The following is a 17,272-nucleotide window of genomic DNA, read 5'->3' as shown; positions in this document are numbered from 1 at the left end:
CTGCCCACAACGTTGCATAGTTTAGCATCATCAGCAAATAATGTAATTTTGCCTCGAAGTCCCTGAGGCAGATCCCTTACAAAGATATTGAATAGTACTGGGCCTAAGACCGAGCCCTGCGGTACTTCACTGGTCACTTCCGTCATATCTATAAGCAGCCTCCAACCTCAGTGAGAATAGTACTCACTCTACCATAGTCTTCCTTCCTTCACCTCTTCTAATCCTGACATCTAAAATCAACTTTGAACCCATCTTTATACAGGTGCAGATACAACCCACTATCCCATCTTTTTTATCCCTATACAGCCAGAGTCTAAATCTATAATTAAACATATAAGACCACTGTTTCTCCTTCTCTATCTCCTACTCTTTCCTTGACCATGATGAGGATCCAACCCCCTCTTAACTACCCTCTATCTCACCTTCTCTACCATTCTTCTCACCCTGACTAAGTGCCAGTCCACAATTAAACCTTCTCTGTCTCTCATTCCTTCCACAATCATCCAGGCTTCAACATTACCACATTTTCTTTATCTTTACTCTTCTCCCAGTCCTGACCAGTCTCCAAATACTCACCATATCCAAACTTTCCTTTTCTTGTATATCTATTACCATCACACTTAGAAGTGCACAAGTGAAGACAGATAAAAGCCCTCCAGAAGAATAATGCTTCTGCACAGGCTATTAGTGAGGTCTTACCTTAAATATTGTGTCCAGTATTGGAGGATCTTACTCCAAAAATATATAGACAGAGTGGAGATAGTCAAGAGAAGGGATACCAAAATGGTGCAGGGTCTACACCAAAATTCTTCCTGATCTAAATATGAATGCCCTAGAGAAGTGGAGAGATGGGGATATGACAGAAAATTTCCCATACCTCAAAAGTATAAATAACGCAAAAGGCCAAACCTTTATCATTGGACAGAATGCTCTAGAACAGGGATAGGCAATTTCGGTCCTCGAGAACCACAGGCAGGTCAGGTTTTCAGGCTATCCACAATAAATATGAACAGATTGTGGTGGCAAACATACAGCAAAGCAACGTGGAGGCAATTTTACAGCAAAGATCTATGAAGTTGAATGAGTTGCAATACAACGTGGACATTTCAAGGTCTTTTAGATTGACTGTATGAACTTTTTTGGGGGGTTCTGGATGTTAATATGTGGTTTATTAGGTATTTATTAGATGAGATTGATAAATTATTTAGTATGCAATAAAAAAGTCATATATTTTAAATTAAATATGTGAATAGTTTCCTCTATAATGTACAATAAATATGCATAGGATAGATTTGCATCTCAAGGAGGCAGTGCATACAAATCCATCTCGTATATATATATATATTCATTGTGGATATCCTGTAAACCTGACCTGCCTGTGGCTCTTAAGGACCGAAAGTGCCTACCCCTGCTCTAGGAGAAAATGCCATATATAAAAGCTCCAAGGGAGACGACTCAGAAGTAACATTAGAAAACAGTCCTTCGTTGAAAGGGTTGTGGAAGCTCAAAATGGCCTCCCTGTAGAGGTGCTGTAGACAGCAATGGTAATGTACTTCAAGAGAATGTGTGATCAAGACAAAGGAACCCTAACTGAATAAATGAGAAGAAAAGTAGAGATCAACAGGGGTCAATGGTGTGACCCCAAGCATGAAAATAAGCCATCCTAGCCTATGTTTCTGTGAATGACCTATATCAAAGTTAGCCCACTTATCCTCCTGATATAGTGATGGAAAGGAGAACCTGTAGACCAGAGACCAGGGACCAGGTGTTTGTAAATCTTCAAACTTTCTATCCTAAGGTTATGGATACTGTCCCAAGCTTCCAGATGCATCCTTTGATCTCAGACTTCCTCAGATCAGATTTAAAACATGTTTGATTTTGCTTCTAAGATTTCCGTTGTACCATCTCTCCATCCTTGACTGTCTCATTCTTGAGCACTGGGAACACTGGGACTATTGTATACACTGATTCGCCATTTATTTGAAAGACCCTGACACATTTCATTACCATTATTAGAATCATTCGAATAGCCCTGTACAGATACATAACAAAAAGTCCCTGCCACCAGGAGTTTACAATCTAGTCCATGAGGGCTTTACTGGCCAGACTTTATGGTGGATAGATATCCTGCAAACAGGATGGTTGGATAAGCTGGAGTGAGCTTGGATGGCAACTTCAGCATTTGGGACCTAGGACAAGACCAGGTGGACTTCACAGTCTATGACCCAGATATCAAAGATGAGACAAGTTAATTTACTCATGTAATTTTAATGGGTATAACTAATGGGCAGACTGGACGGACCGTTCAGGTCTTTATCTGCCGTCATTTACTATGTTACAGTATGAGTTAGGGCAGCCAGGGAGGCCAAGAAAAATGAGAATGGGGAATAAATTAACAATCCAATATATAACCCAGCTGCTGCCTTGAAGGCCTTGTGATGTCATTCTTAATCTTGTTTCTCCAACATGGCTCAGGAAATATTGCAAAGAGGGTTGTTTGGAGAACGGACTGAGCAATCACTGGTTTCACAGGCAGTGTTAAAGACTTTAACCCTTTAATTGGCAGATGGTGAAATGGCTGCTTTAGGTAACTTGAAGTTGAACGAGAGAGCAACAATGCCAAGTAAGAGGCATTTGGAGATGCAGATCTCCCATAAGAGCCTTAGAAGGCACATGTTGCTTCTGAGCAACAAGGCCAAATAAAGGGTTAAGTACTGGTGAAATGAGAGCGTTGAACTTGATGTAGAAGCTCATAGAGATTGGATGAATGACACCCACCCTTTCCACCTCTCTTGCCTTTCCAGGTTCTGTATCTGCTTGGAGCTATGCTTCTTTCCATGGCTCTCCAGCTGGACCGCCATGGGCTCTGGAACCTCCTGGGACCAAGTCTGTTCGCCCTGGGGATCATGGCCATTGCATGGGTAAGACGTGAGCGCTTGGGATCAACAGGATGAGGATTGATGACCCTGCCAGGGGTGGGAGATGGCCATGTGGAGAGCGAAAGAGGGAAACTGGAACTTCCCTGATGAGTTAACCCTCTAGCTCGCTGGTTCTCAAATTGTTTGCTCCGCAGCACACTGTAAAACATACGAAACATTTTCTAGCGCACTAAACTATGACTAAAAATAACAAACACCACACACATATTCATAACCCTTGTTTTAATAAATGAAGCGATGGTTGTATGAAACATAAGCTTGATGTTTTGGGGTGATTTTTTCAATGTTGGGACGTATATGAGACAATGCATTGACGTCTTTCTCTCTTTTTTTTCATTCACCCTCATTCACATAGGTATGATGCAGTGGCATAGCGAGGGTGAGAGGCGCACAGGGGGGGAGGGTGCTCCTCCCCCACCCTAGTCTCCATCCCCTCGCTCCTTTCCCAATCCTGCCTGCCACGCACGCCCCCCCCCTTCCCTTGTACCTCTACCTCTAGTTGAAATTGATGCTCGTGGCGGTCATCAATGTGTTCCTCGCAACCCCGTCGGCTCTCCCTCTGATGTCACTTCCTATGCGCGGCACCCAGAAATGACATCAGCGAGAGAGCCGACGGGGTTGCGAACAGCACGTTGTTGACCGCCGCGAACAACAACTTCAACTAGAGTTATGGGGGAAGGGAAGGGGAGAGGAGCAATGGGAAGAGGTGGGGGAGAAGAGGTGGAGGGGTGCCGGTGCCCCCACCAACATGGGGCCCAGGGTAGTCTGCCCCCTTGCCCCCCTCCCTTACTACGACACTGCTGAGGAGCTAGATATTATAAAAGGACAGCTGAGTTCAGTCATTCTCAGGGAAAAGCGCACAGGTGGGTCCCGTCAGGGAAGAGGCAAAGGGTACCCTCGAGAGTGACCGTCCCAGAGAGACTGTGGAAAGTGCGCTGCCCCACACTCCCACCCGCCGGTTTGCCTTTCAACTTTCACCTGCTCCCTCACCTCCCTTGCCTCGCTCGCACATGCTCCCCAGCCTTGCCGCGCCTCGTCACTCTTTCACGTGCGCCTTCCCCAGCCTCGCCACACTTCTCTTGCAGTTTGTGCTACACCATTTGAGAAGCACTGCTCTAGCCGGTTTTCATCAAACTGCATTCTAGAGCCTTTTTGAAAAGGAAATCAGAATAAGACCAGCCCATTCATTCCAAGGTAGCAGTATCATGCTGGAGACTGGTATACCTAGGGCAGGTGTAAGCAATTCCGGTCCTTCAGAGCGGGAGCCATGAAGGGGACAACAGGTACGAGGGGGCATTCGGAGAAACTGAAGGGAGATAGGTTCAAAACAAATGCAAGGAAGTTTTTTTTTCACACTTGGAATGCGCTACCGGAGGAAGTGATCAGGCAGAGTACGGTACAGGGATTCAAACAGGGATTGGACAGATTCCTGAGGGATAAAGGGATCGTGGGATACTGAGGGAGGAGCTGGGATGTAACACAAGTATAGAAAGCTAACCAGGTAATAAGTATAGAAACCCAACCAGGTCGTGCATGTGCAAGACCGGAGGGTTAGGACTTCGATGGGAAGATAGGACTTCAATGAGAAACCAAGGTGGCAAGGGAGCCCCTTCTGGTGATTCAGACAGGTCGTGACCTGTTTGGGCCGCCGCGGGAGCGGACTGCTGGGCAGGATGGACCTATGGTCTGACCCGGCGGAGGCACTGCTTATGTTCTTATGTTTAATATGTATGAGATGAATTTGCATGCACTGCCTCTTTGAGCTGCAAATCTAGCTCATGCATATTTATTGTGGATATCCTGAAAACCCAACCTGGCTCCGGCTATCGAGGACCAGAATTGCCTACCCCTGGCCTAGGGTTACCAGACATCTTGGAAAACATGGACATGGCCTGTTTATAGAGGATTGTCTGGGTGTCCGGATGGATTTTCAAAACCTGGCAGTTTGTCTGGGTTTTGCAAGGCCCCGAGCTCGAGGACACATCTGGAGAGCCTCCGAGCATGCATGGATGCGACACCATGACATCACATGCATGCGTGTGATGTCATTACATCGCATCCACACACGTTCTGAGGTCCTCCAGATGTGATACGGAGCTCAGGGAAGGAGAAGAGATGAGGTTTGTTTGGGGGTGGAGCTGGGGGCGCAACAGGGCAGGGCCACATGTCCTCTTTAACCCTAGGCCTGTCCTCTTCCCCTTCACCATGATCCCCTCTCCTTTCACAACTCTTCTTCAACTTCACCTTTCCCTACTCCCTCCTCTTTCATGCCTTCCTTCCCTCTCGCAGCTACTCTCTCCCTCTCTTTTGGTGCATTTCTGCTCAAGTCTTACTCCACTCCCCTGTCCCCCACTTGAGCTCTTCTGTCCTCAACTTTGTTTCCTCCCCTCAGCTCCTCCCCTGTCCAAATCTCTTCATGTCTCTCCCCACTTCATAGCTTGTGTGTATTTTCTTAGCCCAACCCCACCTCTCACAGCGGTACTCCTGACCCAGCTCTTCTCTGCTTACAGTCTCTGCCTCCTTCTTTCAAAACCTTTCCCTTCCCCTCCTGAAGCCAAAAGCCTCTCATGGATGACACAGACTCTAGCGAAAGCCATTGCAATCTTTGCCCATAAACGGGTAATTTACTGGTGGGCAGGTTTCACTGGATGAGGTGATACTACTTGAAATCCAAATACTTATTCCTGTAGCATGCTAGGTAATGTTCACGGTTTGCAAGCGCCAACCCAGCATCACTGACCGTTGTCTTTTCACCTTTGCAGACTGTCAGGACTATCCGTCGCCGCCACTGTTACCCCCCCACGTGGAAGCGCTGGCTCTTCTACCTCTGCCCTGGCACTCTCATTGCCAGCTCTGCCGTGGCACTCTATGCCTTTGTGGAGACAGAGGAAAACTACTTCTACATCCATAGCATCTGGCATATGTTGATCGCGGGCAGCGTGGGCTTCCTCTTGCCACCCCGTGCCAAGACTGATAGCAAGGTCGCTTCCCTGCCAAGCCGCAAGGGCTGTGGCTACCAACTGTGTGTCAATGAACAAGAGGAGCTAGGACTGGTGGACTCAGGATCTGTGTCTATAAACAGCATCTGCACCAGCTGATGGCTCTGACAAACTATGAACACCTGTTTACACCTTCCACACTGGGGTTGACCCAGCCGAGTTCACCAGGAGCCACTGCCAAGGACACTAGGCCACCTTCATGGAGGAGTCTCGGAACCAAACCGGAGGGGAAAGAAGGGTGGCATGACATGAAATGGGAAAATTACCTCTGTCTTCTGCAACACTCACCATCCGTCATTCTGTTTCTGTGGGTTTTTGGAGGGGAGGACAAGGAAGCAGCTGAACACAATGGCTGGATTTGGAACCACAACTGCACTTGAGATGCTGCTACACCTCGACCACAGCTGCATTTATAAGTATGGCCGGATTCTGAGCACCACTGCACTTGTACATAGCAGGACTGGAGACGAAGCCTCACTATAGCCATATATTGCAACTCATGCCTACTTCACTTTCTTATGCTTTCATGGACTCATTTTTATATGTAATGCTCCCCAGGCAAGGAGGTCTTCACATTAGTGTTTCTACAATGTCTTCATGCCAGGTCTGTAGGGGGGAGAGGGCTGGCCTTTATGCCAAGCTTTTCATATTCTCTGAGGTTCTTCATGACAGGCCTCCTGTGTTTCCACAGAGTTTTCATAGCAGGCTTCTACCATTCTTGGAAAGGGTTCATGTCAGATTTAAGGAGAAAGGTTTCCAGTTATCCTAGGATGGAGAGTTTCCAGACTTTGTCTTTCATGTTCCTAAGGGTCTTCACATCAGATCTCCAGTATTTCCTTGTGGGGTTTCCACACAGAGCCTGCTGTGCTCCTGAGAAAGTGTCTTCGCACCAGGCTTGCCACATACCTGAGAGAGGGTCTGCACACCAGCTGTCTTGTGTTCTAGGGATAAAGGGATGGTCTCTACACCTGGGCTGCCATATTTTGAAGGGGTTGAGGGTGTCTCTACACCATATCCAACATTTCCTCTAAGGTGGTCACCTGCACTCCTTCCACAGAGTGTGATATAGCATGATTATTGTTTAGTGATGAGGGTCAGGGTCCCCTGGGAATTTTGCAGAGCTTCCTGCCCCTCATGATTCAAATTGCAATATTATTGCACCTTCCACGATGGTAGGAATGCTGATGCAGGACCCCCACATACCTTAGAAGGAACCCTGTTAATGTCTTCCATGTGGCCAGAGGAGTCTCCACACTAGGCCTCCTATATTATTGTAAGGGGGAGGGGAGGGATTCCAAACCAGGGATGCCACATTCCTTGGAGTGAGGGGGGGAGGGTTCCATACTTGCTCACTTTCTCTTCACAAGTGTTCTTCTCTTTTATTTGTGAAAGTGTCAAAATAAATGTTAAATATTCTGAGACCCGTTGTTTTGTTGTAATCACAGGGAGGAGGGGTGTGATATGAAGAGTGGGACATGGAGGACAGGTTGGGGTGAAGGGGAGAAAGGAGAATACAAGAGCATTCTGTTGTGTCCCATGCCAGCTTGGTCAGGAGCTGTAGGTCCCTTTCAGGCTCCACACCAAACCTCCCCTAGCTATGATGCTGGCACGTTTCCTTTCTAACCATCCTGTCTGCCAAACTGAAAGACTATAAGCTCTGCCCCCTCCTGCTTCTTTTTTTTTTTGCCATGAAATTTTATTGATTTTTAAAGAAATATACAATATAGAAACTATTACAAAAACAATCAATGAGATTCCAGATACAATACATAAAAAAATTCAGCTTACACCACATATATACATTAGCCAGATGCATGAGTAAGTTTACTATATATGACACAAGATAGATTTTTTAATATAATAACAGTAATTTCATGTTGCATGACTGGGAAGTGATTACAAAAAGATTTGCAGTGGAGACCAGTGTTTGTTAAAGGAAACTGTAGTGCCAAATTTTTTTAGGAAGGACTAACTCATATCTATGGTGTTGTAAGACTGCCCCCAATGGTGGGAAGAAAGAGATTTAGATTTTCAATGTGAGAGAATGTTTTTCAATGCTATGGAAAGGAGACTATCAAAAAGTTTGACATGATATTTTGATAAAATTATACTAGGAGCATGAGATTGAAATATTATTATAGAGAGTGAAAGTTCAATTGGTATATCAAGAATTTTTGGAACAATTTCCCAGATTGATTGCCAAAATTGTTTGACATAAGTATATTCGTAAATCATATGCAGAAGCACAATTCCAACAGTTATTAGTAAGAAGAAGACCTGCTAAAGAGAATTTGTGAGGGGTAGAAGAAAAACATGGATTGGGACATATTAGCTGAAGCCAATGGCCTCACTAAACTAAACTAAACCTTGGGTTTATATACCGCACCATCTCCACGAATGCGGAGCTCGGCACGGTTTACAAGAAGAAGGATGAGAGAGGAACTACAGTGGAGAGATTAAAGAGTTAGGTGTAAAGGGGGAAGGTGAGAGGCCTAAGAGGGGGGAAGTGTTACAGTTTTGAGAATAGCCAGGTTTTTAGGTGTTTGCGGAAGAGTTGGAGGGAGCTTGAGGTTCGGAGTGGGGAGGTGAGGTTATTCCAGATCTCAGTGATTCTAAAGGGGAGGAATGACCCAAGTTTTACTCCATAATGTAGAACATAAGAATTGCCCCTGCTGGGTCAGACCATTGGTCCATCGTGCCCAGCAGTCTGCTCCCGTGGCGGCTCTTAGGTCAAAGACCAGTGCCCTAACTGAGACTAGCCCTATCAGCGTACGTCCTTGTTCAGCAGGAACTTGTCTAACTTTATCTTGAATCCCTGGAGGGTGTTTTCCCCTATAACAGCCTGTCCTTCCCCTATAACTATCCTGTCCTTTTAGCAAAGGTATCAAAGGAGTCAAGATCTTTGGTTAATCTTTGACCTTCAAGTTCCCTCAACTTTGGAACAATCTTCCATTCTTTCTAAGAAGCTCTGCCTCCCTTCCCTTTTTTCGTAAATCTTTGAAAACTATCCTATTCTCTAAGCATTTTGGTAACTAATTCTCTTTGATATCATCTTCTCTATAGTTCTTTTGCCTAAACTAACTATTGTAAACTGAGACGAGCTTTCCTTCATTGAAGTCTCGGAATACAAAGCCAAGCATTAGATTAGATTAGAAGAGCATTCCAGTTTTCTACCACTCTCTGGGTGAAGAAGAACTTCCTTACGTTTGTACGAAATCTATCTCCTTTTAACTTTAGAGAGTGCCCTCTCGTTCTCTCTACCTTGGAGAGGGTGAACAACCTGTCTCATAAGAACATAAGAACTTAAGAAGTTGCCTCCGCTGAGGCAGACCAGAGGTCCATCTCGCCCAGCGGTCCGCTCCCGCGGTGGCCCATCAGGCCCACGGCCTGAGCAGTGGTCCCTGGCTAGCTCTATAACCTATCTCTACTCCTATTCCTATAACTTACCTCTACTCCTATATCTATAACCCATCTCTACACCTATCTATACCCCTCAATCCCTTTGTCCTCTAGGAACCTATCCAAACCTTCTTTGAAGCCCTGTACAGTGCTCCTGTCTACCACAGCCTCTGGAAGCACATTCCATGTATCCACCACCCTCTGGGTTAAAAAGAGCTTCCTAGCGTTTGTTCTAAACCTGTCCCCTTTCAATTTCTCTGAGTGCCCCCTTGTACTTGTGGTTCCCCTTAATTTGAAAAATCTGTCCCTGTCTACTTTCTCTATGCCTTTCAGGATCTTGAAGGTTTCTCTCATGTCTCCCCTATGTCTCCGCTTCTCCAGGGAGAATAGTCCTAACTGTTTCAATCTGTCAGTATATGAGAGATTTTCCATACCCTTTATCAGCTTAGTTGCTCTTCTCTGGACTCCCTCAAGTACTGCCATGTCCTTATTGAGGTACGGCGACCAGTACTGGACACAGTATTCCAAATGCGGCCGCACCATTGCAAGATACAGCGGCAGGATGACTTCCTTCATCCTGGTCATAGAAACATAGAAGAAACATAGAAATAGACGGCAGATAAGGGCCACGGCCCATCCAGTCTGCCCACCGCAATGACCCTTCCCCACCTAACTCAGTGAATAGATCCCACGTATCTATCCCATTTGGCCTTAAAATCAGGCACGCTGCTGGCCTCAGTGACCTGAAGTGGAAGATTATTCCAGCGATCAACCACTCTCTCAGTGAAAAAGAATTTCCTGGTGTCACTGTGCAGTTTCCCTCCCCTGATTTTCCACGGGTGCCCCCTGGTTGCCGTGGGACCCATGAGAAGGAAGATATCTTCTTCCACTTCGATGCGACCCGTGAGATACTTGAACGTCTCGATCATGTCTCCCCTCTCTCTGCGTTCCTCGAGTGAGTAGAGCTGTAACTTATCCAGCCTTTCCTCGTAAGGGAGATCCTTGAGACCCGCGATCATCCGGGTTGCCATTCTCTGCACCGACTCTAGTCTCAGCACATCTTTTCGGTAATGCGGCCTCCAAAATTGCACACAGTACTCCAGGTGTGGTCTCACCATGGATCTATACAATGGCATAATGACTTCAGGCTTACGGCTGACGAAACTCCTGCGTATGCAACCTATGATTTGCCTTGCTTTGGAGGAAGCTTGCTCCACTTGATTGGCAGCCTTCATGTCCTCACTGATGATCACCCCTAGGTCACGCTCTGCTTCAGTTCTTGTTAGGATCTCGCCATTTAGGGTGTAAGTCTTGCATGGATTTTTGGCTGCCCAGGTGCATGACTTTGCATTTTTTGGCATTGAAGCTGAGTTGCCAGGACCTAGACCAGCGCTCCAGTAGTAGTAGGTCGTGCATCATGTTGTCGGGCATTGAGTTTTTGTCTGTTGTACTCTTGGCCACTACATTGCTTAGTTTGGCGTCATCAGCGAATAATGTTATTTTACCTCGGAGACCTTCTGCCAAGTCTCTTATGTAGATGTTGAACAGGATCGGGCCCAGGACGGAGCCCTGTGGCACTCCACTGATCACCTCCGTCGTTTCGGAGGGGGTGCCATTCACCATCACCCTCTGAAGCCTACCCTCAAGCCAGTTCCCAATCCATTTCGTCAGCGTGTCGCCCAATCCTATAGAACTCATCTTGCTCAGCAACCTGCGGTGTGGTACGCTATCGAATGCTTTGCTGAAGTCCAGGTATACGATGTCCAGGGACTCCCCAACATCCAGCTTTCTCGTCACCTAGTCAAAGAAGCCGATCAGGTTGGATTGGCAGGATCTCCCCTTAGTAAATCCATGTTGTCGGGGATCACGTAGATTCTCCTCGTTCATGATCGTATCCAATTGGCATTTGATTAGAGTTTCCATTAGTTTGCTCACTATTGATGTGAGACTCACCGGTCTGTAGTTTGCTGTTTCCATCTTGGAGCCTTTCTTATGGAGTGGGATGACGTTAGCCATTTTCCAGTCCAATGGGACGTCACCTGTACTAAGGGAGAGATTGAAGAGTGCGGATAGCGGTTCCGCCAAGACATCACACAACTCCCTGAGCACCCTGGGGTGTAGGTTGTCAGGCCCCATTGCCTTGTTAACCTTGAGCTTTGACAGCTCGCAGTAGACACTGCTGGGCGTAAACTCGAAATTACTAAATGGATCAGCTGAGTCAGCCCTTGTCTGCAGCTGAGGACCAAGTCCCGGCGCCTCGCGGGTGAAGACTGAGCAGAAGTATTCATTTAACAGTTGGGCTTTCTCCGAGTCCGTTTCTGCATAGTCTCCCCCTGGTTTCCTGAGGCGTACTATCCCACCTGAGTTCTTGTTCCTGTCACTGATATACCTGAAAAAGGATTTATCTCCTCTCTTTATGTTCCTTGCTAAAGACTCCTCCATTCGGAATTTGGCCTCCCTAACTGCTGTTTTGACTGTTTTTGACTTGGTCAGATAGATTTCCCTGGAGTCCTGTTTCCCTGATTGTTTGTAAGAGATGAATGCTTTTTTTTTCTCCTTGATGAGGTCCGAGATCTCCGTAGAGAACCATTGTGGCTTATTGTTCCTACTCCGTTTACTTACCGATTTAACATAGCGGTTTGTTGCTTCCTGTATGGTGGCTTTCATAGTTGACCACATTTCTTCCACGTTATCGGTTTCTGTTTGGCTTTGTAGTACCTGGTGAACGAAGTCTCCCATTTCTTTGAAGTTTGTGTCCTTGAATTTAAGGACCTTGGTCAGTGTGGTAGATTTAGTGAAACCTTTTCTGAGATTGAACCATACCATGTTGTGGTCGCTGGAGGCCAATGTGTCGCCCACCGAGACCTCTGTGACACTTTCTCCATTGGTAAGTATCAGGTCTAGGATTGCCTGATCCCTTGTTGGTTCCAACACTAGTTGCCTTAGTCTTGCTCCCTTCAAGGAATTTAATAGCCTCCTGCTGCTGCATGAAGCAGAGGAAAGCGTGACCCAATCCACATCGTGATACCCTTTTTAATGATACCCAACATTTTGTTTGCTTTCCTTGAGGCTGTGGCGTACTGCGCCGATGCCTTCAGTGTTGTGTCTATCATCACTCCCAGGTCTATTTCAAGGTTACTTACCCTTAGTAGTGATCCCCCCATTTTGTAGCTGAACATCGGGTTCTTTTTCCCCACATGCATGACCTTGCATTTCCCTATGTTGAAGCTCATTTGCTACTTTTTGGCCCACTCTTCCAGTGTCTCTATCTAGTAAGTCCTTCTTTTCCAAGGTAGTGCCCCAGTTCCCTAGCCACCAGGGGTGTAGTTAGTCTGGCCCCATAGCTTTGTTCACCTTGAGTCTTGATAGCTCATAGTAGACACTGCTGGGCGTAAACTCGAAATTACAAAATGTGTCTTCCGAGCTTTCCCTTGTCTGCAGCTGAGGGCCAGATCCCGGCACCTTGCAAGTGAAGACTGAGTAGAAGTATTCATTTAAAAGTTTGGCTTTATCGGAGTCCGATTCTACATAGTTCCCGTCTGGTTTCCTAAGGCGCACTATCCAATCTGTGTTTCTTTTTCTGTCACTAATATACCTGAAGAAGGATTTATCCCCCTTTTTAATGTTCTTGGCTAGATTCTCTTCCATCCGGAGTTTGACGTCTCTGACTGCTGTTTTGACAGCTCTAGGCTTTGCCAGATAGTCTTCTTTAGCTTCTGGTCTTTCTGATTGTTTGCAGGAGACAAATGCTCTTTTCTTCTTTTTCACGAGGTCCGAGATCTCCGCAGAGAACCACTGAGGTTTATTGTTCCTCCGCTGTTTACTCACTGATTTTATATAGAGGTTGGTTGCTTCGTGTAGGGTAGATTTCAGAGCTGACCACATTACCTCTACATTATCTATTGCGGCCTGGTTTTGCAGCGCCCCATAGATGAAATATCCCATTCTTTCGAAGTTAGTGCCCTTAAAGTTGAGGACCTTTGTGGATGTGTTTGATCTAGTGAAACCTTTCCTAAGGTGAAACCATACCATGTTGTCACTGGAGGCCAATGTATCGCCTACCGAAACCTCTATCTCCGTTGGTGAGTACCAGGTCCAGTATCGCCTGATCCCTAGTGGGCTCCAATACCATCTGTTTGAATTGTGCTCCCCTCATGGAGATTAGTAGCCTTCTGCTGCCGCTGGTCGTAGCAGAAAGTTTGTTCCAGTCTGCATCAGGCATATTGAAGTCACCCATCATTACCGTGTCTCCACGTAGAGTGATGGGCTCGATGTCTTCGATTAATTCTATGTCTATATCTTCCTGTTGTCTTGGAGGTCTGTATACAACACCAAGATACAGGCATTTGTCATTTCCCCTGGCCAGGTTCACCCAGAGGGATTCCCCGGTGTACTTGACATCCGCGATTCTGGTAACTTTGATGTCCTCTTTAGTGTATAGTGCTACCCCTCCTCCTGTTTTGCCCTCTCTGTCTCGACGGAGTAAGTTATATCCTGTATAAGTTGTATAGCCATATCCCACCCATGGGAATCCGTGAACCAGGTTTCGGATATTGCCACCACATCTAGGCCGGCATTCTTCATTTCCGTCTCTAATTCCAGAATTTTATTGCCTAAACTGTGGGTATTAACGTACATAGCCCTCCATACTTTATGTTTGCTAGGTCTCCGTGGAGATTTTCCCATTTGAGTTAGTGTGACTCCTACTGTTTGCAATGTGTGTACTTACCTCAGACTCAAAAATGGAGTGGCAACTCACCCCACCAGGACGGTTACTTACCACACCAGTATGAGAGTGGGCACCCTCCCCAACTTACCTAGTTTAAAGCCCTTCGAAGCAGGCGAGCTAGTCGGTGTCCAAAGATGTTCTTACCCCTTCTGGTCAGGTGGAGCCCGTCTGGTCCCTGTAGTCCTTGAAGTGCCTCTCTATGGTCCAGGAATCTGAAGTTCATCTCCTTGCACCATCCGTGTAGCCACTCGTTTGCCCTCTGGATACGATCTTCCCTGGCTCTTCCCTTACCTCTCACTGGAAGGATCGAGGAGAAGACTACCTGCGCTTCCATCCGTCTAAGCTTCTCACCCAGGGCCCCAAAGTCTTCAGGTATTTTCTCTGGGGTGTTCCTGGCTGTGTCGTTCATCCCGACATGGATGAGAAGCATAAGGAAGTGGTCTTTGGGCTTGATAAGTCTTTCTAAGCAGGTGGTCACATCCCGGATCCTGGCTCCTGGCAGACAACAAACCTCTCTTGATTGTATATCTGGTCTGCATATTGGTCCCTTGGTGCCCCGCAGCAGGGAGTCCCCAATAACTACCACTTTGCGCTTCTTTGGTGGGAGCTGATCCATCGCCCCCAGAACCGGAGTCATCTGCTGGACATCTTCCTGTATTTCATTGGTAGGTCCTTCCTGTAGAACCTGGAACCTTGCATCAAATTTTTTAAATAAACTTGGGTGCACTAAGTCAAATAGAGACACAGGGTTGAAATCAAACAGCACTGAGGCAAAAAATGAAGTAAAAATCTGTGTTGAACCTTATACACTCAGGAAGAAAGAAAGAGCCAGTTTTCAGTAGCTTTACCAAACTGAAAACTCACTGGAATCCCTCAGCTGCTCTGGAAGTCAAGACAAATGCAGAATCCTGTGATTTCTGTCAGCGCTCTTCGGATGAACATTACATCAGCTCAGGAGAATAACTCACTAAGCATTCTCTCAGGTAACATGGAGCAGTACCCTGCCTGGCCTAGTGTGTTGTGAGTTTGATTCCCACTGCAGCTGAGGATTGTAGAGGTCAGGGCTGGGGTTTGGAACACCTTAAAGAATGTGAATGGGAGGAATGACAGATTAGCCATTGCTTGCCTTGGATTGGTAGCATGGAATGTTGCTACTCCTTGGGTTTTGGCCAGGTACTAGGGACCTAGATTGGCCACCGAGAGAATGGGCTACTGGGCTAGATGGACCGTTGACCTGACCCAGTATGGCTGTTCTTATGCTCTTATGTGCCATTGTAACATCACTGATGAGGTTGGCTCTGTGGAATGAGGCATTATGACATCACAATCTCAGCTCTGGAATGTTGCTCTCATTGGGGACCCAGAATCTTGCTATTCTTTGAGATGCTGGAATGTTGCTACTCATTGGGTTTTGGTCAGGTACTAGGGACCTGGATTGGCCACCGTGAGAACAGCTACTGGGCTTGATGGACCATCTATAGCGCTACCAGACGCATGCAGCGCTGTACAGATTCCAAAGAGTAAGAAAAGAGTCCCTGCTCGAAAGAGCTTACAATCTAAACAGGCAAGACAGACAAACAAGATGTCATGGATACAGTTAATGGGAACTGTTAATCAGCTGGCTGGGTTGGAGGGCAGAGGAGTAGGGTTAAGGATTGAACGCTATATGAAAAAGGGGGGTTTTCAGTCTGCTTTTAAAGAAGGGAAGGGGCTTGATGGACAAACTCTGGTAATTTATTCCAGGCATAGGAGGCAGCTAATGAAAGGAATGAAGTCTGGAATTGGCAGAGGAGGAGAAGGGTAACATTAAGAGTGACTTATCTGAGGAACAGAGTTCTCTGGGAGGTGTATAAGGAGAAAGAAGCGAGGAGAGATATTGAGGGGCAGCAGAATGAACACACTTGTAGGTCAGCAATAAGATCTTGAACTGTATATGATGGCAGATAGGAAACCAGTGAAGTGACTTAAGGAGAGGGGTAACATGAGTGTAGCGAGGTTGGTGGAAGATGAGTCATGCAGCAGAGTTTTGCACAGTTAGAAATAGATTGCAGTAATCTAAGTGTGAGGTTACAAGAGCTTGTACAAGGGTCCGGATAGTGTGCTCAGAGAGGAAGGGATGAATTTTGGTGATATTGAAGAGATAGAAGCGACAGGTCTTAGCAGCATGTTAGATATACGTAGAAAATGAGAGGCCAGAATTGAAGATGACTCCATGTTTGCGAGCAGAGGAGACTGGAACAATGACAGTATTATTTACAGTGATGGAGGAAGGAGGAGGAGGAGCAGAGGGTTTAGGAGGAAAGAGGAGCAGCTCAGTCTGGACATATTTAGTTTCAGATAATGCCAGGACATCCAGGCAGCAAAGTCAGCCAAACAAGCAGAGACTTTTTCTTGGACTTTAGGTGAAATTTCAGGTGTAGAGAGGTAGATCTGGGAGTCATCAGCATAAAGATGATACTGGAAGCCATGGGAGGAGATCAGGGCACCGAGGGAAGAGGTGTAGAAAGAGAAGAGAAGAGGACCTAAGACAGAACCCTGGAGTACACCAATCGCTAGCGAGGTAGCAGCAGAAGAGGACCCACCAACACGTACACTAAAGGTGCGTTGGGAAAGGTAGGAGACAAACCAGGAGAGGACAGAATCATGGAATCCAAACAAGGACAGCATATCAAGGAGTAAGCTATGATTTACAGTATCAAAGGCAGCAGACAGGTCAAGAAGGATAAAGATAGAGTAAAGGCCCTTAGATTTGGCCATGAACAAGTCATGGCAGAGCTTAGTGAGGGCAGTCTCTGTGGAGTGTTGGGGCGAAAACCAGATTGTAGAGGATCGAGAATCTGTCGAGTTGAAAGGAAGTCCAGGTAGCAATGGAGAAGAGCACGTTCGTGTATCATGGATAGGAACGGAAGAAGGGAGACAAGGCGATAGTTGGATGGGCAGGAGGGGGTCCAGCGAGGGTTTATTGAGAAGCGGCTTAACCTCCGCATGTTTGAAGGAAGCAGGGACAGTTGCAGTGGAAAGAGATAGATTGAGAATATGGCATATGGGAGGGATAACAGTATGTGAGATGGGGTCAAGTAGAGGGGTGGGAATAAGGTCTGAGTGGCATGTACTAGGCTTGGACGAGGACAGAAGTTGTGCAGTTTCTTCCTCTGTGATTACAGAGAAGGCAGAAAAGTCAGCAATAGTTGACGGAGGGACAAATG

General features: G+C 46.5%; 1 protein-coding gene across 1 annotated transcript in view; it reads left to right on the top strand.

Moving 5' to 3' along the window:
- TMEM8B (transmembrane protein 8B) overlaps positions 1-7,192 on the top strand; it is a 34,025-nt gene extending 26,833 nt beyond the window's left edge. The window contains exons 8-9 of the mRNA XM_033929251.1: positions 2,805-2,921; positions 5,702-7,192. Coding sequence (XP_033785142.1) covers positions 2,805-2,921; positions 5,702-6,037 — 453 coding nt within the window. The 3' untranslated portion in view covers positions 6,038-7,192. The remainder of the gene's footprint in view (positions 1-2,804; positions 2,922-5,701) is intronic.
- The last annotated feature ends 10,080 nt before the right edge of the window (positions 7,193-17,272 follow it).

This window comes from Geotrypetes seraphini, chromosome 1, assembly GCF_902459505.1.
Source record: "Geotrypetes seraphini chromosome 1, aGeoSer1.1, whole genome shotgun sequence".
In the NCBI taxonomy this organism is placed as follows: domain Eukaryota; kingdom Metazoa; phylum Chordata; class Amphibia; order Gymnophiona; family Dermophiidae; genus Geotrypetes; species Geotrypetes seraphini.
Note: the sequence above shows the minus strand (reverse complement) of the source record. Positions and strands in the feature narration are given on the sequence as shown.